This window comes from Rhinoraja longicauda, chromosome 1, assembly GCF_053455715.1.
Source record: "Rhinoraja longicauda isolate Sanriku21f chromosome 1, sRhiLon1.1, whole genome shotgun sequence".
Lineage (NCBI taxonomy): Eukaryota > Metazoa > Chordata > Chondrichthyes > Rajiformes > Arhynchobatidae > Rhinoraja > Rhinoraja longicauda.
Window position 1 is genome coordinate 8,598,571 of NC_135953.1, and position 24,616 is coordinate 8,623,186.

General features: G+C 46.7%; 1 protein-coding gene across 1 annotated transcript in view; it reads right to left on the minus strand.

Annotated features, from left to right (window-relative positions):
• LOC144598582 (5-hydroxytryptamine receptor 7-like) overlaps positions 1-23,860 on the minus strand; it is a 57,475-nt gene extending 33,615 nt beyond the window's left edge. The window contains exon 1 of the mRNA XM_078408770.1: positions 23,318-23,860. Within this exon, the coding sequence (XP_078264896.1) occupies positions 23,318-23,796 (479 nt within the window). The 5' untranslated portion in view covers positions 23,797-23,860. The remainder of the gene's footprint in view (positions 1-23,317) is intronic.
• Between the last annotated feature and the right edge of the window lie 756 nt (positions 23,861-24,616).

A 24,616-nucleotide genomic window follows, 5' to 3' on the forward strand; every position in this document is an offset into this window, starting at 1 on the left:
GTCACGGGGAGAACGTACAAACTCCGTACAGACGGCGCACTTAGTCAGGATCAAACCTTAATCTCCGGCGCTGAATTCGCTGTAAGGCAGCAACTCTACCGCTGCGCCACCGTGCCGCCCGTTAAATTGTTAAATTGGCGTTAAATTGTCCCTATTGTGTAGGATCGTGCTTGTGTACAGTGTGACTGCTGGTCGGCGCGGACTTGGTGAGCCTAAGGGCCTGTTTCTGCTCCGTATCTCCAAAGTCAATAGACAATAGGTGCAGGAGGAGGCCATTCAGCCCTTCGACCCAGCACCGCCATTCAATGTGATCATGGCTGATCACTCTCAATCAGTACCCCCCCCGTTCCTGCCTTCTCCCCATACCCCCTCACTCCGCTATCCTTAAGAGCTCTATCCAGCTCTCTCTTGAAAGCATCCAACGAACTGGCCTCCACTGCCTTCTGAGGCAGAGAATTCCACACCTTCACCACTCTCTGACTGAAAAAGTTCTTCCTCATCTCCGTTCTAAATGGCCTACCCCTTATTCTTAAACTGTGGCCCCTTGTTCTGGACTCCCCCAACATTGGGAACATGTTTCCTGCCTCTAATGTGTCCAATCCCCTAATTATCTTATATGTTTCAATAAGATCCCCCCTCATCCTTCTAAATTCCAGTGTATACAAGCTCAATCGCTCCAGCCTTTCAACATACGACAGTCCCGCCATTCCGGGAATTAACCTAGTGAACCTACGCTGCACGCCCTCCATAGCAAGAATATCCTTCCTCAAATTTGGAGACCAAAGTTTAATCAGAAAGCTTGCAAGTACTATTTTTCACAGTGGAAGACTTATACGGGTGCATTAAACTGTTACGGTCCACAGGCTGAGGTTGAGAATAATCCATCAGATACAGAGGAGCCTTTTGTATTGTGCGTATGTAACTCGTGTTAACCTATGTGGGAGTACTCGATGCTGACGCAAGATACCAAAGTGCTCCAATTATCAGCATTTACTTCTTGAGCCATTATCAAACTAAACAAGGCATTATTTCTGTAATTAGACAATAAACAATAGATAATATTGTTCAATTAGGCCGTTCAGCCCTTCGAGCCAGCACCACCATTCAATGTGATCATGGCTGATCATTCTCAATCAGTACCCCATTCCTGCCTTCTCCCCATACCCCCTGACTCCGCTATCCTTAAGAGCTCTATCTAGCTCTCTCTTGAATGCATTCAGAGAATTGGCCTCCACTGCCTTCTGAGGCAGAGAATTCCACATATTTACAACTCTCTGACTGAATTTCTTTTTTTCCTCATCTCCGTTGTAAATAGCCTGCCCCTTATTCTTAAACTGTGGCCCCTGGTGCTGGACTCCCCCAACATTGGGAACATGTTTCCTGCCTCTAACGTGTCCAACCCCTTAATAATCTTATATGTTTCGATAAGATTCCCTCTCATCCTTCTAAATTCCAGTGTGTACAAGCCTTATTCACAAAATGCTGGAGTAACTCAGCAGGTCAGGCAGTATCTCAGGAGAGAAGGAATGGGTGACGTTTCGGGTCGAGACCCTTCTTCAGACTGATCAGACTGATAGTGTATACAAGCCTAGTCGCTCCAGTCTTTCAACATATGACAGTCCCGCCATTCCGGGAATTAACCTAGTAAACCTACGCTGCATGCCCTCAATAGCAAGAATATCCTTCCTCAAATTTGGAGACCAAAACTGCACACTGTACTGCAGGTGCGGTCTCACTAGGACCCTGTACAACTGCAGAAGGACCTCTTTGCTCCTATACTCAACTCCTCCTGTTATGAAGGCCAACATTCCATTGGCTTTCTTCACTGCCTGCTGTACCTGCATGCTTACTTTCAGTGACTGATGCACTCGGACACCCAGATCTCGTTGTACGTCCCCTTTTCCTAACTTGACACCATTCAGATAATAATCTGTCTTCCTATTCTTACCACCAAAGTGGATAACCTCACACCTATCCACATTAAACTGCATCTGCCATGCACCCGCCCACTCACACAACCTGTCCAAGTCACCCTGCAACCTCATAGCATCTTCCTCACAGTTCACACTGCCACCCAGCTTTGTATCATCTGCAAATTGCTAATGGTACTTTTAATCCCTTCATCCAAGTCATTAATGTATATTGTAAATAGCTGCGGTCCCAGCACCGAGCCTTGCGGTACCCCACTAGTCACTGCCTGCCATTCTGAAAAGGACCCATTTATCCCCACTCTTTGCTTTCTGTCTGTCAACCAATTTTCTATCCATGTCAGTACCCTACCCCCAATACCATGTGCTCTAATTTTGCCCACTAATCTCCTATGTGGGACCTTGTCGAAGGTTTTCTGAAAGTCGAGGTACACCACATCCACCGGCTCTCCCCAGTCAATTTTCCTAGTTACATCCTCAAAAAAGTCCAGTAGATTAGTCAAGCATGATTTCCCCTTCGTAAATCCATGCTGACTCGGAACGATCCTGTTACTGCTATCCAAATGCTCCGCAATTTCGCCTTTTCTAATTGACTCCAGCATCTTCCCCACCACTGATGTCAGACTAACTGGTCTATAATTTCCCGTTTTGTCTCTCCCTCCTTTCTTAAAAAGTGGGACAACATTAACCCAGGAATTGGCTGCAGAAAATGGGCAGATTCTACCTACCTGAAGCAATAGTTCGAGTTGGATTCAGAGTTGTACCACACAGTAACAGGCCCTTCAGCCCATCAAGTCTCATAAGATCAGAAGATCAGAAGGTTATGGATCCTATCCATGCAACAGTTAGGCACAGCGATAGGACAGGTTTGGAGGGATATGGGCCAAATGCGGGCAGGTGGGACTAGCATAGCTGGGACATGTTGGTCGTTGTGGGTAAGTTGGGCCGAAGGGCCTGTTTCCACACTGTACCACTCTATGACTACAACTCTATGACTCTATCACATAGAGGCAGAATTAGGCCAATCGGCCCATCGAGTCTACTCCGCCATTCAATCACGGCAGATCTATCTTTCCCTCTCAACCCTATTCTCCTACCTTCTATCGTAACCTTTGACCAATTATTAATCCCTACTAATTCTAGCTCAGTCATAATCCAATGTCTTCCACTTCCTTACTCCAAAGGTATTCCAAACATGGGCGGGTCTGGAGGTTAATTGGCCCTAGTATGTAAGATGGAACTAGTGTGCTAGATCGCTGGTCAGCTGGTCTGCGTGCACGCGGTGGCCTGAAGGGCCTGTTTCCAGGCTGCATCTCTCAACTAAACTAAACAAAACTATGGGGCTCTGAGGGACAATTTTTACACTTACACCAAGCCAATTAACCTACAAAACTGTACGTCTTTGGAGTGTGGGAGGAAACTGAAGATCTCGGAGAAAACCCACGCAAGGTCAGGGGAAGAACATGCAAACTCAGTACAGACAGCGCCCGTAGTCAGGATCGAACCCGGGTCTCTGGCGCTGTAAGGCAGCAACTCTACCGCTGCGCCCAAAGTGAAGACAATACCCCAAGTTCTTCTTGCCTCCAGCAAGCTCTCTTCCTCTCCCTCCCTCCTAGTGAATTTGTGAATAGAATCGGGATGGATGGCTGCTGGGGCTTCACGAAAGAACAGTAAGTACCCGCGAAACCTTCATCCCAACTAACGCCTATCAAGGTGGATGGCTGGTATTGTTGTGGTTGAGAAAATAAAGTAGATTTTAACTCCTAAGATCGACACAAAATGCCGGAGTAACTCAGCGGGTCAGGCAGCATTTCTGGATGGAAGGAATGGGCGATGTCTCAGGTCGAGACCTTTCTTCAGACCGAGAGTCAGGGGAGAGGGAGACACAGAGATGAGGAAGGGCAAGGTGTGAAAACGAGAGATCAAAGGGGACATAGTTCAACGAAAATGTAGAATAGATCATTGTTAGCTAGGGGAAGGTGACAACGAGGCAGACAGTAAAATGTAATCTGGAGGAGAGTCAAACTAGTTGGAGAACCAGGATGGAGGGAGGGATGGGGGGAGGGATGGCGAGAGAGGGAAAGCAAGGGTGAAGATCAAGGAAAACGTAGAATAGATCATTTTTTAGCCAGGAGATGGTGGCAACAAAGCATACAGAGATAAAATGTAATCAGGGACAGTCAGACTGGTAGGAGAACTGGGAAGGGGAAGGGGTGGAGAGAGAGGGAAAGCAAGGGTTACTTGAAGTTGAGGAGTCAATGTTCATACCGCTGGGGTGTAAGCTGCCCAAGCGAGATATGAGGTGCTGTTCCTCCAATTTGCGCTGGGCCTCACTGACAATGGAGGAGGCCCAGGGCAGGAGGGCCAGTGTGGGAATGGGATGGGGAGTTAAAGTATTTTGCAGCTTGGAGATCAGGTCGGTCCAGGCGGACTGAGCGGTCGGAATTCTAATCTAGAATTCAATAAACTCATACAATTAGGAGATTAGCATCAATTTTAATCCATATTTCATTATTCATGTACTAATTAAAAATTGCTGCCGTTGGCGTGCTATAAGCTAATAATGTTTAGTTAACCACCTGAGCAAAAGAAAAGACAAATCACTATTACTGGTACCCTGCGAATTCCTCAATTACATTTCAGTCTAATATTAATCTTGGTCGTATTATCTCCAACATGTACTTTCAGAAGAGGAAGCTCGTAATTAACTTGTTAATTAAAAGTATGAGTCAAAGTTAAAAATAAGCAACAAATGATTGTTGGAGAGCTAAAACAGTCAGTCACTTCCACATCCCATTGCCTAAGAGTGATCCCAGTTGGTGATGGGAAGGAACTATAACAGAAGGAGTCATCAGGAACGAAAGAGGGGAGAGAAAGGAACAGCAGGAGGCACCTATAATGATTAAGAACTGCATATATTAGGGCAAAACACAAAGTACTGAAATACAGGCTTGTATTCCCAGAAATGGTGCAGCGGTAGAGTTGCTGCCTTAGAGCACTTACAGCGCCAGAGACCCGGGTTCGATCCTGACTACGGGTGCTGTCTGTACGGAGTTTGTACGTTCTCCCCGTGACCTGCATGGGTTTTCACCGAGATCTTCGTTTTCCTCCCACACTCCAAAGACGTACATGTTTGTAGGTTAATTGGCTTGGCGGAAATGTAAAAATCGCCCCCAGTGTGTGTGTGCGTGTAGGGTAGTGTTAGCGTGCGGGGATCGCTGGGCGGGGCGGACTTGGTGGGCGAAGGGCCTGTTTCCGCGCTGCATCTCGAAACTAAACTAAACTAAACTCAGTGGGTCAGACAGCATCTCTGGAGGGAATAGACAGATGGCTTTTCAGTCTGGGGAAGGGTCCCAACCTGAAACGCTACCTATCCATTACCTCCGCAGATGCTGTCTGACCCACTGAGTTCCTCCGGCACTTTGACTTTTACCAATTATTTTGCATGCAATTTGGATACAACTGGAACAAAAGACTAATTAAAGCAGTGGAAAGGAAGGACATTAGCTTGGAGGAAGTGGAATCGATATGGGTAGAGCTACGAAACACTAAGGGGCAGAAAACGCTAGTGGGAGTTGTGTACAGGCCACCTAACAGCAGTAGGGAGGTTGGGGATGGCATCAAGCAGGAAATTAGAAATGCATGCACTAAAGGTGCAGCAGTTATAATGAATGGGTGACTTCAATCTACATATAGATTGGGTGAACCAAACTGGCAGGGGTGCTGAGGAAGAGGATTTCTTGGAATGTTTGAGAGATGGTTTTCTAAACCAACATGTCGAGGAACCAACGAGAGAACAGGCCGTTCTAGACTGGGTATTGAGTAATGAGGAAGGGTTAGTTAGCAGTCTTGTTGTGCGAGGCCCCTTGGGCAAGAGTGATCATAATATGGTAGAGTTCTTCATTAAGATGGAGAGTGACAAAGTCGATACAGAAACAAGTGTTCTGGACTTAAAGAAAGGTAACTTTGAGGGTATGAGGCGTGAATTGTCCAAGATAGACTGGCGATTGATGCTGAAAGGGTTGACGGTGGACATGCAATGGAAGGCATTTAAAGGTCGCATGGATGAACTACAACAAGTGTTCATACCAGTTTGGCAAAAGAACAAACCAGGAAAGGTAGTGCATCCGTGGCTAACAAGGGAAATGAAGGATAGTATTAAAACAAAAGATGAAGCATACAGATTAGCCAGAAAAAGTAGCATACCAGAGGACTGGGAGAAATTCAGAGTCCAGCAGAGGAGGACAAGGGGCTTAATTAGGAAAGGGAAAATAGATTATGAGGGAAAACTGGCAAGGAACATAAAAACAGACTGCAAAAGCTTTTATAGATATGTCAAGAGAAAAAGATTAGTTAAGGCAAATGTAGGTCCCTTGCAGTCGGAAACAGGTGAATTGATCATAGGGAACAAGGAGATGGCAGACAAATTGAACAAATACTTTGGTTCTGTCTTCACTAAGGAAGACATAAACCGTCTGCCGGAAATAGCGGGGGACCGGGGGTCTAAAGAGATGGAGGAACTGAGGGAAATCCAGGTTAGTCGGGAAGTGGTGTTAGGTAAATTAAATGGATTAAAGGCAGATAAATCCCCAGGGCCAGATAGGCTGCATCCCAGAGTGCTTAAGGAAGTAGCCTCAGAAATAGTGGATGCATTAGTGATAATTTTTCAAAACTCTTTAGATTCTGGAGTAGTTCCTGAGGACTGGAGGGTAGCTAATGTAACCCCACTTTTTAAAAAGGGAGGGAGAGAGAAAGCGGGGAATTATAGACCAGTTAGCCTAACATCGGTAGTGGGGAAAATGCTAGAGTCAGTTATTAAAGATGTGATAGCATTACATTTGGAAAGTGGTGAAATCATCGGACAAAGTCAGCATGGATTTACCAAAGGCAAATCATGTCTGACGAATCTTATAGAATTTTTCGAGGATGTAACTAGTAGAGTGGATAAGGGAGAACCAGTCGATGTGTTATATCTGGACTTTCAGAATGCCTTCGACAAGGTCCCACATAGGAGATTGGTGTACAAACTTAAAGCACACGGTATTGAGGGTTCAGTGTTGAGGTGGATAGAAAATTGGTTGGCGGACAGGAAGCAAAGAGTAGGAGTAAACGGGTCCTTTTCGGAATGGCAGGCAGTGACAAGTGGGGTACCGCAAGGCTCAGTGCTGGGACCCCAGTTATTTACAATGTATATTAATGATTTGGACGAGGGAATTGAATGCAACATCTCTAAGTTTGCGGATGACACGAAGCTGGGTGGCAGTGTTAGCTGCAAGGAGGATGCTAGGAGGCTGCAGAGTGACTTGGATAGATTAGGCGAGTGGGCAAATGCATGGCAGATGCAATATAATGTGGATAAATGTGAGGTTATCCACTTTGGCGGCAAGAACAGGAAAGCAGAGTATTACCTGAATGGTGACCGATTGGGAGAAGGGGAGATGCAACGTGACCTGGGTGTCATGGTGCACCAGTCATTGAAAGCAAGCATGCAGGTGCAGCAGGCAGTGAAGAAAGCGAATGGTATGTTGGCATTCATAGCAAGAGGATTTGAGTTTAGGAGCAGGGAGGTTCTGCTGCAGTTGTACAGGGCCTTGGTGAGACCGCACCTGGAGTATTGTGTGCAGTTTTGGTCTCCTAACCTGAGGAAAGACGTTCTTGCCTTAGAGGGAGTACAGAGAAGGTTCACCAGATTGATCCCTGGGATGGCGGGACTTACATATGAGGAAAGACTAGATAGACTGGGCTTGTACTCGCTGGAATTTAGAAGACTGAGGGGGGATCTTATAGAAACATATAAAATTCTTAAGGGGTTGGAGAGGCTAGATGCGGGAAGATTGTTCCCGATGTTGGGGGAGTCCAGAACCAGGGGTCACAGCTTAAGGATAAGGGGGAAGTCTTTTAGGACCGAGATGAGAAAACATTTCTTCACACAGAGAGTGGTGAGTCTGTGGAATTCTCTGCCACAGAAGGTAGTTGAGGCCAGTTCATTGGCTATATTTAAGAGGGAGTTAGATGTGGCCCTTGTGGCTAAAGGGATCAGGGGGTATGGAGAGAAGGCAGGTACAGGTTACTGAGCTGGATGATCAGCCATGATCATATTGAATGGCGGTGCAGGCTCGAAGGGCCGAATGGCCTACTCCTGCTCCTATTTTCTATGTTTCTATGTTTCTATAAACACATCAAAACAATAAGGATACACCATTACGGTCTAAACATGTGGGTGAAAATAAACCAGAGCAAAAAAGAGACTACAGACTTTGGTTATTGAGTAGAACTACCACTCGTGGAAACAAAACTGTTTTTATGTCTGGCTGTGGCTGCTTTGATAGTCCGGAGTCTCCTTGCAGAGGGAAGTGCTTCAAAGAGTTTGTGGCCAGGGTGAGGGGTCAGAGATGATCTTGCCTGCTCGCTTCCTGGCCCTTGCAGTGTACAGTTCGTCAATGGGGGGAAGGTTGCAGCCAACAACCTTCTCAGCTGTGCGTACGATTCGTTGCAGCCTCCGGATGTCGTGCTTGGTGGCTGAGCCAAACCAGACCATGGTGGAGAAGGGGTTGGACAGGCTAGATGCAGGAAGATTGTTCCCGATGTTGGAGAAGTCCAGAACAAGGGGTCACAGTTTAAGGATAAGGGGGAAGTCTTTTAGGACCAAGATGAGAAAGTTTTTTTTCACACAGAGAGTGGTGAATCTGTGGAATTCTCTGCAACAGAAGGTAGTTGAGGCCAGTTCATTGGCTATATTTAAGAGGGAGTTAGATGTGGCCCTTGTGGCTAAAGGGATCAGGGGGTATGGAGAGAAGGCAGGTACGGGATACTGAGTTGGATGATCAGCCATGATCATATTGAATGGCGGTGCAGGCTCGAAGGGCCAAATGGGCTACTCCTGCACCTATTTTCTATGTTTTCTATGTAACCTAGTTCAATCCTTCATGCTAGGGAGCCAATTAGCCTACAATCCTGCACGTCTTTAGAGTGTGGGAGGTAACCAAAGCACTGGAGAAAACCCACGCAGGTCACGGGGAGAACGTACGAACTCCATACAGACAGCGCCCGTAGTCAGGATCGAACCCGCATCTCTGGCGCTGTTGTTGGTGTGATGTGGGCAAGGCAGCATTTACAGCTTGCAGTGAGGACAACTAGAGACAAGCACATGAGAGGAATAGGTCGGGTAAGTGCAACATGTGTAAGAACGAACTGCAGTTGCTGGTTTAAACCGAAGATAGACACAAACAGCTGGAGTAGCTCAGTGGGACGGGCAGCATCTCTGGAGAGAAGGAATGGGTGACGTTTCAGGTCTGAAAAGGGTCTCGACCCGAAACGTCACCCATTCCTTCTCTCCAGAGATGCTGCCTGGCCCGCTGAGTTGCTCCAGCTTTTTGGGTAAACGCAACTAGTCTTTTACCCCCAGTGGGGGGATAGAGAACTAGAGGATATAGGTTTAAGGTGAGGGGGGAAAGATATACTGGGGACCTGCAGGGTAACCTTTTTTACACAAAGGGTGGCGGGTGTATGGAACGAGCTGTCAGAGGAGGTAGTTGAGGCAGGGACTATCACAACGTTTAAGAAACATTTAGACAGGTACATGGACAAGGTAGATTTGGAGGGAATATGGACCAAAAGCAGGCAGGGGTGCTAAGTGTTGATGGGGCATGTTACTCGACGTGGGCAAGGTGGGCCGAAGGGCCGACAAAACTGACAATCTTCTCCCTCGCCTGCCCCACAAGGGACTCAAGCCCCATATTATGCGTCCTAGTCCATAGTTACAGAGCGTGGACGCATAATATGGGGTTTGAGTCCCTTGTGGGGCAGGCGAGGGAGAAGATTGTCAGTTTTGTCATCTCCAAGCACAACAGTGAAGTAATCTGAATGGATTTCTTTAAGAACTGGCACATCTTACGACTATTTTATAAAATCATTAAAGAAAACCACTAACTGAATTTGATTTACACCGACAGTCTTTGCAAACTCGGAAGGCCCCTGCTGGCAATCCAGATTCCTAGCTACTAAACCATTAGCACTCTCAGCTATTTAATCTTTGTATATTGCTTACCATTTGGAAAAGATATTTTAAAAGTATTGATAGAAATGAATTGATTCGCTCCTCTTGGAAGACCTCATTGAATTTAAGCTAACTATCTGCAAGCCTTTCCTTTTTAATGAGTTAATGTTGGCTGCAGCCAAACATCAAATGAAGAAGATTGACACAAAGTGCCGCGGTAACAAAGTGCAAGGGTGGGTGGGTGTATGGAACGAGCTGCCAGAGGAGGTAGTTGAGGCAGGGACCACCCCAACACTTAAGAAACAGGTAGACAGGTACATGGATAGGACAGGTTTGGAGGGATATGGACCAAACGCGGGCAGGTGAGACTCGTGTAGCTTGGGCAGTATTGGCCAGTGTGGTCAAGTTGGGCCGAAGGGCCTGTTTCCACGCTGTATGACTCTATGACTCTATGACTCAAAAAATCAGCAGGTCAGGCAGCAACTCTGGAGGAAAAGGTTATAAGGTGATAAGTGATAGCAGTAAAATTAGGCCATTTGACCCATCAAGTCTACTCCGCCATGCAATCATGGCTGATCTATCTCTCCCTCCTAACCCCATTCCCCTGCCTTCTCCCCATAACCTCTGACACCTGTACTAATCAAGAATCTATCTATCTCTGCCTTAAAATATCCATTGATTTGGCCTCCACAGCCTTCTGTGGCAAAGAATTCCACAGAATCACCACCTCCCGGCTAAAGACATTTCTCCTCATCTCCTTCCTAAAAGTATGGGTGAGGTTTCGGGTCGGGACCCTTCTTCAGACCGAATGATGGACTGAAGAAGAGCCCCGACTCTAAAAGCCACCAGCAACAAAAGCTTTTCACTGTACCTCGCTCGGTACTAGGTGGCAATAAATTAACTGAAATAAACTAAACTGAAACTGAAACTCTAAACCCCCCCACATTTTTGGGAAGTGAGTGGAAACCAAAAGACCTGTTAGATAGCGCTCGAGGGGGCTAGCGGAATCAAGGGATATGGGGAGAAGGCAGGCACAGGTCACTGATAGTGGATGATCAGCCATGATCACAATGAATGCCGGTGCTGGCTCGAAGGGCCAAGTGGCCTCCTCCTGCACCTATTTTCTATGTTCTATGTTCTATGAAGGGGTTGGACACGTTAGAGGCAGGAAACATGTTCCCAATGATGTGGGTGTCCAGAACCAGGGGCCACAGTTTAAGAATAAGGGGTCGGCCATTTAGAACGGAGATGAGGAAAAACTTTTTCAGTCAGAGAGTTGTGAATCTGTGGAATTCACTGCCTCAGAAGGCAGTGGAGTCCAATTCTCTGAATGCATTCAAGAGAGAGCTAGATAGAGCTCTTAAGGATAGCGGAGTCAGGGGGTATAGATTAAATAGGTGCCCCAGCGCACGGAAGACGTCTGCCCCCGACAGACAGACGGAGCCATGAGTTAATGCTTCATCCTCGGTCAGTGCACCATTCCCTGACTGAGTCACGGCTAACACCTCGAAAAGAAGATTCAAAGCCATATTTATGACATTTAAGGGAATTTAATGTGGTTTCGCTGTCATAGCAACACAGTGCTTGGGAAAAGAGCGACCAAACAATTCACAGACTTCACTCTCTCAGCCTCCCCCCCCCCCCCCACCCCCACCCCCACCCCGTCATCCTACCAGGTCCACTGTTCGCATCCCTGCGTCCCTCTTGGTATCACGCCTAGGAGCGGCACAACGGCGCAGCGTTAGAGGTCCTGCCTTACAGATCTTACAACGCTAGAGACCCGGGTTCGATCCTGACTACGGGTGCTGAATGTACGGAGTTTATAGCTTCTCCCCATGACCTGCGTGGGCTTTCTGCAGGAGCTCTGGTTTCCTCCCAAACTCCAAAGACTCACAGATTTGTAGGTTAATTGGCTTCGGTAAGAATTGTAAATCGTCCCCAGTGCGTGCAGGATAGTATTAGTGTGCAGGGATCGCTAGTCGGCATCCGTTGACCCGGTGGGCTGAAGGGCCTGGTTCCACACTGCATCTGCAAACTGATCTAAACTAAACTAGATTAGGTTTCCCTCTTGTTTTGCTCCATTCTTCCATAGAAACATAGAAAATAGGTGCAGGAGGAGGCCATTTTGCCCTTTGAGCCAGCACCGCCATTCATTGTGATCATGGCTGATCATCCACAATCAGTAAACTGTGCCTGCCTTCTCCCCATATCCCTTGATTCTACTAACCCCTACTAACTCTCTCTTAAATCCATCCAGTGATTTGGCCTCCACTGCCCTCTGTGGCAGAGAATTCCACAAATTCACAACTCTCTGGGTGAAAAATTATTCCCATTGTCATATTCTTAAAAATAACATGCAGAGAATTTTCACTTCTTATTACAAACGCAATTTCCGCCTACACTCCCTTGGGTTGATTTTCCAGCCGGTACATACATTAACTGGCACGGAGCGTGCCTGAAAATGTAAACAGCAGTAGCTTTAGTTTCAGGTTGATGTTAATAAACTCAAGGAGAGATTTATTCAATGTAGGAAGGGAGTGTGGGACAGAGAACATAAAACTTGCAAAGGTGTAAGATAGTGTTAATGTGCGGGGATCGCTGGTCAGCGCGGACCCGTTGGGCCGAAGGGCCTGTTTCCGCGCTGTATCTCTAAACTGAAAACTAAACCTAAACTAAACTAGTCTCATCTGCCTGTGTTTGGCCCACATCCCTCTAAACCTGTCCTATCCATGTATCTGTCTAAATGTTTCTTAAACGTTGCGATAGTACCTGCCTCAACTACATCCTCCGGCAGCTCGTTCCATACACCCACCACTCTAAGGGTTAAGCTGACTGGGGAAAGATTTAAAAGGAACCTGAGGGGCACCTTTTTTTACACAAAGGGTGGTGGTTGTATGGAATGAGCTGCCGGAGGAGGTAGTTGAGGCAAGTACTGTCGCAATGTGTTAAGAAACATGGACAGGATAGGTTTGCAGGGATATGGGCCAAGCAGGTGGGACTAGTGTAGATGGGACATGTTGGTCAGCGTGGGCAAGTTGGGCTGAAGGGCCTGTTTCCACACTGTATAACTCTATGACTCTATGGTACATTGTGAGTGCGTTGGCCCTGGTTAGTGGGACCAGAGATATTACATATGACAGCGTTTGTCGGTGAGATTACTGAACCTTCAACCAGAGTTCTGGACCAATGATCCAGAAAGACAAAAGTTTATGGGGAGAAGGCAGGAGAATGAGGTTGAGAGGGAAAAATAGATTAGCAATGATTGAATCAGCAATGACTGAACTTCTTTAGGCAGAGGGTAGTTAATCTATGGAACTCACTCCCACAGAGGGCTGTGGAGACCAAATCAGTGGATATTTTTAAAGCAGAGATAGACAAATTCTTGATTAGGACGGGTGTTAAGGATTAACATAGAAACATAGAAAATAGGTGTAGGAGGAGGCTATTTGGCCCTTCGAGCCAGCACCGCCATTCACAATCAATAACCTGTGCCTGCCTTCTCCCCATATCCCCTGATTCCACTAGCCTCTAGAGCTCTATCAAACTATCTTTTAAATTAATCCAGTGAATTGGCCTCCACTTTCTTCTGTGGCAGAGAATTTGGACAAATTCACAACTCTCTGGGTGAAAAAGGTTCTTCTCACCTCAGTTTAAAATGGCCTCCCCTTTATTCTTAGACTGTGAACCCTGGTTCTGGACTCTCCCAACATTGGGAACATTTTTCCTGCATCTGGCTTGTCCAGTCCTTTTATAATTTTATACGTCTCTATAAGATCCCCTCTCATCCTTCTAAACTCCAGGTTATGGGCAGAAGGGATTAGGAGACAGAGATCAGCCATGATTGAATGGTGGAGCAGACTCAATGGGCCGAATGGCCTAATTCTACTCCTGTAACTTGTGAACTTGTGAATGGCGGAGTAGACTCGATGGGCCAAATGGCCTAATTCTGCTCCTATGATTTATGGTCATGAACCAACATAGGACGTAGAACAGTGCAGGGCAGAAGCAAGCCCTTCTGCCCACAATGTTTGTGCCGAACATAATGCCAAAAAATCACTTCAGCCTGCACGTGTATCCAATGCTTTTTAATCACCACGATCACATCTGTCTCCACAACCAACCTTGACCGCACGCTCCAGTAAAATACAACAACATTTAAATTGCACTTTCTTTTACTTACTTCACCGGAGAAAGTTTGTGGAAAGAATAAAATTGCTGAAACACGGTACAGACCAAGCAGCACATGTGGCAAGAGAAATGGGCAACATTTCTGTCTGGAATCCTTTGTTAAATCGAATGAAGGGGGGTCTTTGAGCTGAGACATCATGTAAAAAAACATGCTCTGCGTATCTCCTTTAAGCCTTGCCTCTTTCTCCTAAATGCTATACCTTCAAGTCATTAACATTTCCACCCTGGGTAAAACGTTCTAACTGTCCACCCTCATCTGTGTTTACAGACACAAAATGCTGCAGTAACTTTACCTTCAATTTAAACCAGCATCTGCAGGGTTTTTTCCTACTCATCTATGTTTAGTTTAGTTTAGTTTAGTTTAGTTTAGTTTAGTTTAGTTTAGTTTAGAGATACAGTGCGGAAACAGGCCCTTCGGCCCGTCTGTAAGGGCGCCGTCTGTACGGAGTTTGTACGTTCTCCCCGTGACCTACGTGGGCTTTCTCCGAGATCTTCGGTTTCCTCCCACACTCCAAAGACGTACAGGTTTATATGTTAATTGGCTTGGTGAATGTGTAAAATTGTCCCTAGTTTGTGTATGTTAGTGTTAATGTGCGGGGATCGCTGGTTGGCGCGGACCCGGCCTGTTCCAGAGATGCTGCCTGACCCGCTGAGATACTCCAGCACTTTGTGTCTTTTCTTGTATACCAGCAGCTGCAGTTCCTTGTGTTTCCAATGTACTATTCTATGTCCTATGACATATGGATAATAAGGGTTTCAGGCTTTTCACTGTATCTTGGTACATGTGACAACAATCGACTAAACTAAACTAAACAAAACTAAACTAGAGATAGACACAAAAAGCTGGAGTAACTCAGCAGGACAGGCAGCATCTCTGGAGAGAAGGAATGGGTGATGTTTCGGGAAGGATCTTGACCCGAATCGTCACCCATTCCGTCTCTCCAGAGATGCTGCCTGTCCCGCTGAATTACTCCAGCTTTTTGTGTCTATCTTTGGTTTAAACCAGCATCTGCAGTTCCTTCTTACACTAAGCTAAACTAGACTAGACTAGACTAGACTAGACTAGACTAGACTAGACTAGACTAGACTAGACTAGACTATGCTAAACTAAACTAAACCAGAGGGATATTAGCCAAACGCAAGCAAACGAAACTAGCCCAGTTTGCCAACTTGGTCAGCATGGGCAAGGCTTGTTTCTATGACTCCATGAGAAGGTGAAATAAGGCGGACTCACCGGCGTGAGAGGGACAAAGTTTAAAGGAGATGTGTGGGGCAACCTTTTTGTACACACGGGGTGGTGAGTGCCTACAAAATGCTGCCAAGGGTGGTGGTTGAGGCAGATACGAGGGTGGCTTTTAAGTGACTTTTGGAGAAGGCACATGGATATGCAAGGATTGGGGGGGAGGGGGGGATATGTGTTATGTGCGGGTAGATAAGTGATGGTCTTGGCATCATGTTCAGCATAGACATTGTGGGCCGAATGGCCTGTTCTTGTGTTGTACTTAAAAGCTGGAAAATAAGATGGAAATGGCGTAGAGAAGATTAAGGTGGAAAGTGGGGCAGAGATTAAGGTGGAAAGGGTACAGGGAAGATTTATGAGGATGTTGCCAAGACTTAGGGCCTGAGCTACAGGGAGATGCTAGGACTTTATTCCTTATGATGAAGGAGGATGAGAGGTATCTCAGAACATGTGGGATAGGGTTAACGCACAGAGTCTTTTACCTGGACTAGGGGAATCGAGAACCAGAGGCATAGGTTTAAGGTGAGGGGGGAAATGATTTAATAGGAACTTGAGGGGCAACTTCTTCGGTAGGTACATGAAAGGAGCTGCAGGAGAAGTTGGTTGAGGCGGGTACAATCACAATGTTTAAAAAACATTCAGACAGGCACATGGATAGGATAGGTTTAGAGGGATTTGGGCCAAATGCGGGCAAATTGGCTTGTGTAGTTTGGTTTAGTATAATTTATTGTCACGTGTACCGAGGTACAGTGAAAAGCTTTCTTGTTGGGTGCTAACAAACTAATATTCAAAATACAACACTATCCAGTCAGTGGAAAGATTATATAAGATTGAACTCAAGCCCTCCACGGCGTACAGATGCAGGATAAAGGTAATAACGTCTGGTGCAAGGTAAAGTCCAGTAATAATGTTCGATTAAAGATAGTCCAAGGATCTCCAGTGAGGTAGATGGTAGGTCAGGACCGCTCTCCAGCTGGTGATAGGATGGTTCAGTTGATGATAACGCAAAGTGGAGGAACAGCACCTCATATTTCGCTTGGGCAGCTTACACCCCAGCGGCATGAACATAGGTTTCTCTAACTTCAAGTCAGGGCAAGGTGTGAAAGGTAAGAAATTAGTGTGTGTGTGTATATAGAGTCATAGAGTGATACAGCGTGGAAACATGCCCATCAGCCCAATTTTCCACACCAGCCAACATGTCCCAGCTACACTAGTCCCACCTGCCTGCGCTTGGCCCTTATCCCTCCAAACCTGTCCTATCCATGTAGCTGTCTAACTGTTTCTTAAACATTGGGAAAGTCCCTGCCTCAACTACCTCCTCTGGCAGCTTGTTCCATACACCCACCACCCTTTGTGTGAAAAGATTACCCCCCAGATTCCGATCAAATCTTTTCCCCTTCACCTTGAACCTATGTCCTCTGGTCCTCGATTCCCCTACTCTGGGCAAGAGACTCAGTGCATCTACCCGATCTATTACTCTCATGATTTTATACACCTCTATAAGATCGCCCCTCATCCTCGTGCGCTACAAGGAATAGAGTCCGAGCCTGTTTTATTGACTTTAAGAAAGCATTTAACACTATTTGGCACGAAGGGCTTTATTACAAACTTCTCCATTGTGGTATAGGAGGAAAGGTATATGACCTTATCAAATCAATGTATTTGAATAATAAATGTGGTGTCAAAATTGGGGACAAATGCACTGATCTCTTCACCCAGAGAAGAGGCGTCCGGCAAAGCTGCAATCTGAGCCCAACACTGTTTAATGTGGACATAAACGATTTGGCAGTAAAGTTGGACCAGAGCACAGCGCCGGGCCTCTGTCTTCTGGACGGAGAGGTAAAATCCCTGTTTTATGTGGATGACTTGGTTTCGTTGGCTGAGGGGCTGGTGCAGAGAGCAGGGATTTAGATTTCTGGACCACTGGGATCTCTTCTGGGCTAGGGGTGACTTGTACAAAAGGGACGGGTTGCATCTTAACAGCAGGGGGACAAACATTCTGGCAGGCAGGTTTGCTAGTGTGACACCTGTGGCTTTAAACTAAGTAGTGGGGGGGAGGGGTTAACAAATTGTGAATATGAAGATGAGGTAAAAGGGAATACAGGAGCTATTGCAAAAGACTCTCAGAAGAATGGGAACAGAAGTTCTAGAGGGGAAAAGAAATTAAGGGCAGGGCCAATTGTGAACGATGTGAGAGGGGAGGTAAATACAGAAGTTAAAGTGTTGTACTTAAATGCGCGTAGTATAAAAAATAAAGTGGATGAGCTTGAGGCTCAGTTAGTCATGGGCAAGTATGATGTTGTAGGGATCACTGAGACATGGCTACAAGAGGACCAGGGCTGGGAACTGAATATTCAGGGGTATACAACGTATAGAAAAGACAGACAGGTGGGCAGAGGGGGTGGGGTTGCTCTGATGGTAAGGAATGATATTCATTCCCTTGCAAGGGGTGACATAGAATCAGGAGATGTTGAATCAGTATGGATAGAAATGAGAAATTGTAAGGGTAAAAAGACCCTAATGGGAGTTATCTATAGGCCCCCAAACAGTAGCCTCGACATAGGGTGCAAGTTGAATCAGGAGATAAAATTGGCGTGTCAAAAATGTAATGCTACGGTGGTTATGGGAGATTTCAACATGCAGGTAGACTGGGAAAATCAGGTTGGAAATGGACCCCAGGAAAGAGAGTTTGTAGAGTGCCTTCGAGATGGATTCTTAGAACAGCTTGTACTGGAGCCTACCAGGGAGAAGGCAATTCTGGATTTAGTGTTGTGTAATGATCCTGATCTGATAAGGGGACTAGAGGTAAAAGAACCATTAGGAGGCAGTGATCACAACATGATAAGTTTTACTCTGCAAATGGAAAGGCAGAAGGGAAAATCGGAAGTGTCGGTATTACAGTATAGCAAAGGGGATTACAGAGGCATGAGGCGGGAGCTGGCCAAAATTGATTGGAATGAGGCCCTAGCAGGGAAGACGGTAGAACAGCAATGGCAGGTATTCCTGGGAATAATGCAGAGGTTGCAGGATCAATTTATTCCAAAGAGGTGGAAAGACTCTAAGGGGAGTAAGAGACACCTGTGGCTGACAAGGGAAGTCAGGGACAGCATAAAAATTAAGGAGAGGAAGTATAACATAGCAAAGAAGAGTGGGAAGACAGAGGATTGGGACTCTTTTAAAGAGCAACAAAAGTTAACTAAAAAGGCAATACGGGGAGAAAAGATGAGGTACGAGGGTAAACTAGCGAATAATATAAAGGAGGATAGCAAAAGTTTTTTTAGGTACGTGAAGAGGAAAAAAATAGTCAAGGCAAATGTGGGTCCCTTGAAGACAGAAGCAGGGGAATTTATTATGGGGAACAAAGAAATGGCAGACGAGTTAAACCGTTACTTTGGATCTGTCTTCACTGAGGAAGATACACACAATCTCCCAAATGTTCTAGGGGCCGGAGAACCTAGGGTGATGGAGGAACTGAAGGAAATCCACATTAGGCAGGAAATGGTGTTGGGTAGACTGATGGGACTGAAGGCTGATAAATCCCCAGGGCCTGATGGTCTGCATCCCAGAGTACTTAAGGAGGTGGCTCTAGAAATAGTGGAAGCATTGGAGATCATTTTTCAATGTTCGATAGATTCAGGATCAGTTCCTGTGGATTGGAGGATAGCAAATGTTATCCCACTTTTTAAGAAAGGAGGGAGAGAGAAAACGGGTAATTATAGACCAGTTAGTCTGACATCAGTGGTGGGGAAGATGCTGGAGTCAATTATAAAAGACGAAATTGCTGAGCATTTGGATAACAGTAACGGGATCATTCCGAGTCAGCATGGATTTACGAAGGGGAAATCATGCTTGACAAATCTACTGGAATTTTTTGAGGATGTAACTAGGAAAATTGACAAGGGAGAGTCAGTGGATGTGGTGCACCTCGACTTTCAGAAAGCCTTCGACAAGGTCCCACATAGGAGATTAGTGGGCAAAATTAGGGCACATGGTATTGGGGGTAGGGTACTGACATGGATAGAAAATTGGTTGACAGACAGAAAGCAAAGAGTGGGGATAAATGGGTCCCTTTCGGAATGGCAGGCAGTGACCAGTGGGGTACCGCAAGGTTCGGTGCTGGGACCCCAGCTATTCACGATATACATTAATGACTTAGACGAAGGGATTAAAAGTACCATTAGCAAATTTGCAGATGATACTAAGTTGGGGGGTAGTGTGAATTGTGAGGAAGATGCAATAAGGCTGCAGGGTGACTTGGACAGGTTGTGTGAGTGGGCGGATACATGGCAGATGCAGTTTAATGTAGATAAGTGTGAGGTTATTCACTTTGGAAGTAAGAATAGAAAGGCAGATTATTATCTGAATGGTGTCAAGTTAGGAGGAGGGGGAGTTCAACGAGATCTGGGTGTCCTAGTGCATCAGTCAATGAAAGGAAGCATGCAGGTTCAGCAGGCAGTGAAGAAAGCCAATGGAATGTTGGCCTTCGTAACAAGAGGAGTTGAGTATAGGAGCAAAGAGGTCCTTCTACAGTTGTACCGGGCCCTGGTGAGACCGCACCTGGAGTACTGTGTGCAGTTTTGGTCTCCAAATTTGAGGAAGGATATTCTTGCTATGGAGGGCGTGCAGCGTAGGTTCACTAGGTTAATTCCCGGAATGGCGGGACTGTCGTATGTTGAAAGGCTGGAGCGATTGGGCTTGTATACACTGGAATTTAGAAGGATGAGGGGGGATCTTATTGAAACATATAAGATAATTAGGGGATTGGACACATTAGAGGCAGATAACATGTTCCCAATGTTGGGGGAGTCCAGAACAAGGGGCCACAGTTTGAGAATAAGGGGTAGGCCATTTAGAACGGAGATGAGGAAGAACTTTTTCAGTCAGAGGGTGGTGAAGGTGTGGAATTCTCTGCCTCAGAAGGCAGTGGAGGCCAGTTCGTTGGATGCTTTCAAGAGAGAGCTGGATAGAGCTCTTAAGGATAGCGGAGTGAGGGGGTATGGGGAGAAGGCAGGAACGGGGTACTGATTGAGAGTGATCAGCCATGATCGCATTGAATGGCGGTGCTGGCTCGAAGGGCTGAATGTCCTACTCCTGCACCTATTGTCTATTGTCTATTGTTGTCTCCCACAGAATAGGGACTGCAGCAACAGTTAGACCTACTCGATGAGTACTGCCAAAATTGGGCCCTTGCAGTAAATCTAAAGAAAACCAACATCATGATTTTTCAAAAAAGACCCAGATGTCAGGAAGACAAATACCAATTCACTCTCAATGGTATCATTATCGAACACACTATGAGCTACACTTACCTTGGTCTAACTGTTGCAGCATCAGGGAGCTTTAGCATGGCTGTGAATGCACTAAAAGAGAAAGCTCGAAGAGCTCTGTATGCAATAAAAAGAAGATTCGACAACATCCAAATTCCAATTAAAATCTGGCTTAAAATATTTGCCAGTGTAATTCAGCCCATTGTGCTTTATGGTAGTGAAGTATGTGGTCCACTCAGTCACCATAGCTATACTAAATGGGAAAAACACACAACAGAGGCCCTACATGTGGAATTTTGTCGGAACATCCTCCGCATCCAAAGGAAAACACCAACAAACGCATGTAGGGCGGAATTAGGTAGATACCCACATAATAAATATCCAGAAACGAGCACTAAATTTTTGGAATCACCTTAAATCTAGTCCCCCAGACACCCTCCAGTTCAAAGCCCTCCAAACCCAAGAGGGGAACTCAGAAAAGAGCTCCCTGTGTCAGTTGGTACTGAGACTAATTACCCCTATTCAGCTAAATCTTGACCAGTCTCAGATTAACACTGCTTTCCAATCACCAGTTAGTGAACCAAATTATTAAACAATGCAAAGAAACCTATCTGGAACATTGGGATAAAGTAGCCAAAAGCCAAAGCAGATTAGAATGTTACCGTGCCCTAAAAAGAGATTATAAATTGGCAGACTATCTCTCAACTGTTAGAGATATAAAGCAGAGACAGACCCTCACCAAGTACAGGTTAAGTGACCACCATTTGGCAGTTGAAAAAGGAAGACAGAAGAGATCTTGGCAACCAAGAGAAAATAGAATATGCGGTCACTGTTTGACAGATGAGGTTGACACAGAGGTGCACTTCCTCTTAAAATGTTAAAAATTCGACAAAATAGGGAAAATATACTTTGAAAAACTCAGTCTGGCAACCCCAGATTTTAAAGAACTAGATGATATATCAAAACTAAGAATAATCCTTGGCGAAGGAAATACGGCACATCTTGGCACACAATACGTAACAGCATGCCACAACCTGAGAGACAGTGAATGACCAACATGTACACATACACACATACATAAATTGACACTAAGTGACACTAAAAAAATTAATATTGACCTGCTAAACTTGCTACCTTGCTGTACTGCTTACAACTGCAAGAACGAGAAGCAATCGATAAAAGGTTATAAATTTATTGCATGTATATATATATATATATGTACAGGGGCATATCCACCCATGCATTGTATACTTGTTTTTATATTCATGCATTTTAAATATGTATGTTATGTTCTATACTTTGGCAATATAACGATGTATTTTATCATGCCAATAAAGTATTTTAAATTGAAAAATTGAAATTGAAAATTGTATATATATATATATATATACACACACATCAAGTCAAGTCAAGTTTATTTATCACATACACATACACGATGTGCAGTGAAATGAAAGTGGAAATGCCTGCGGTTTGTACAAAAAAAATTACAATTACAGCATATAAATTAAAATTAATACAGAAAATAAAATTTAGTCCCTGGAGTTATAATAGTTAACAGTCCTGATGGCCTGTGGGAAGAAACTCCGTCTCATCCTCTCCGTTTTCACAGCGTGACAGCGGAGGCGTTTGCCTGACCGTAGCAGCTGGAACAGTCCGTTGCTGGGGTGGCAGGGGTCCCTCATAATCTTGCTTGCTCTCGATCTGCACCTCCTGATGTTTAGGTCCTGCAGGGGGGCGAGTGTAGTTCCCATGGTGCGTTCTACTGAACGCACTACTCTCTGCAGGGCCATCCTGTCCTGGGCAGAGCTGTTCCCAAACCAGACTGTAATGTTGCCGGACAGGATGCTCTCTACAGCCCCAGAGTAGAAGCAATGAAGGATCCTCAGAGACTCTCTGAATTTCCTCAGCTGTCTGAGGTGGTAAAGGCGCTGCCTTTGCCTTACCCACCAGTGCGGCAATGTGTGTTGTTCATGTCAGATCTTCTTTGTGTGTGTGCGTGTATATGTATATATATAGATATACATGTGGGTCTAGGTGACGTTTCGGGTCTGAAGAAGGGTCTCGACCCGAAACGTCACCCATTCCTTCTCTCCTGAGATGCTGCCTGTCCTGCTGAGTTACTCCAGCATTTTGTGATACCTTCGATTTGTACCAGCATCTGCAGTTATTTTCCTACACTATATATACATGTGTGTGTGTGTGTGTGTGTGTGTGTGTGTGTGTGTGTGTGTGTGTGTGTGTGTGTGTGTGTGTGTGTGTGTGTGTGTGTGTGTGTGTACATATGTATATATATATATATAATGTAAGAAAATAACTGCAGATGCTGGTACAAATCGAAGGTATTTATTTCACAAAATGCTGGAGTAACTCAGCAGGTCAGGCAGCATCTCAGGGGTGAAGGAATGGGTGATATATATATTTAAATACACACACACACATACGTAAGATAAAAAACGAACACAGTTTCAATAGACAATAGACAATAGACAATAGGTGCAGGAGGAGGCCATTCGGCCCTTCGAGCCAGCGCCACCATTCAATGTGATCATGGCTGATCATTCTCAATCAGTACCCCGTTCCTGCCTTCTCCCCGTACCCCCCTGACTCCGCTATCCTTAATCCACGCTGTATGTGTAAAGTAGGTGGGGAGGGGAGCCGGGGGGGGGGGGGGGGGGGGGGGGGAGGGGGGACTGACCTGTCGACGCTGATAACACACAGGGTCATGATGGAGGCAGTGCAACACATCACATCCATGGCGATGAAGACGTTGCAGAAAACCTTGCCGAAGAGCCACTCTCCGCCGACCAGGTCGGTGATGATGACGAAGGGCATGACCGCCAGGGCGACGGACAGGTCGGCGGCTGCCAGGCTCACCACCAGGTAGTTGGATGGCTGCCGCAGCTTCTTGACGATGCCCACCGAGATGATGACCATGGCGTTGCCCGCGATGATCCACAGGGTGATGACGGACAGCACCAGCCCGATCACCACCTTCTCCACGTCGCCGTACAGCGGGATCGCCTCGCCGCAGTAGTCGGTGCCGTTGGTCAGGTTGCCCTGCCCCGGGGGGCCGGTGGGAGAGGGCGACAGTGCCAGCCCCCGCCAGTGCCCCCGGCTGCCCGCGATGCCCACGGAACCCTGGCCCAGGTGGATGGAGGAGGCGTGGACCAGCATCGCTGGCTGACTTGGTCGCAGGAGGGGGGCGAGAAGGTGCCTCCCCTCTGGAGGAGGAGGGGGTGGAGGAGGAGGGGGAGGAGGAGGGGGAGGAGGGAGGAGGCGGAGGAGGAGGAAGAAGAGGAGGAAGAAGAGGAGGAGGAGGAGGGGGAGGGGGAGGAGGAGGAGATGGAGGAGGAGGAGGGGGAGGGGGAGGAGGAGGGAGGAGGAGAAGGAGAAGGAGGAGGGTGGGAGGGGTAGGGGAGGGGGAGGGGAGGAGGAGGAGGGGGAGGAGGGAGGAGGAGGAGGAGAAGAGGAGGAGGGGGAGGGAGAAGGAGGGGGAGGGGGAGGAGGAGGAGAGGAGGAGGGGGAGGAGGGAGGAGATGGAGGGGGAGGAGGAGAAGGAGGAGGGAGGAGGAGGGGGAGGGGGGGAGGAGAGGAGGAGAGGGAGGAGGAGGTGGAGGGAGGAGATGGAGAAGCCGCAAGAAAGGCGACCCACCAAAGGCAGCAACAACTAAACAAACAGACCCTTCGTTAACAGCGGGTGAAGTGGCTGGTATACCCTCTCTCCATCGCTCCCCACCCGCTCAACCGGCCCCCACGTCGCACAGAGACACAAGGGACCGCTGGAGCAACTCCGGCCGCATCTCCGCACACACGGAGCGGGGTGGACACCCTCCTTCACACCCACGCATCGCTCTGGACCTCCGCTCCCAACCTCGCACACAGCTCCAGACCCGCACACAGCTCCAGACCCGTGCAGTCCAATGACAATAAAGATGGGGGTTGGATGGGGGGGGGGTGTCGGTTGGCGTCGATGACAATCTCACATCACACTTCA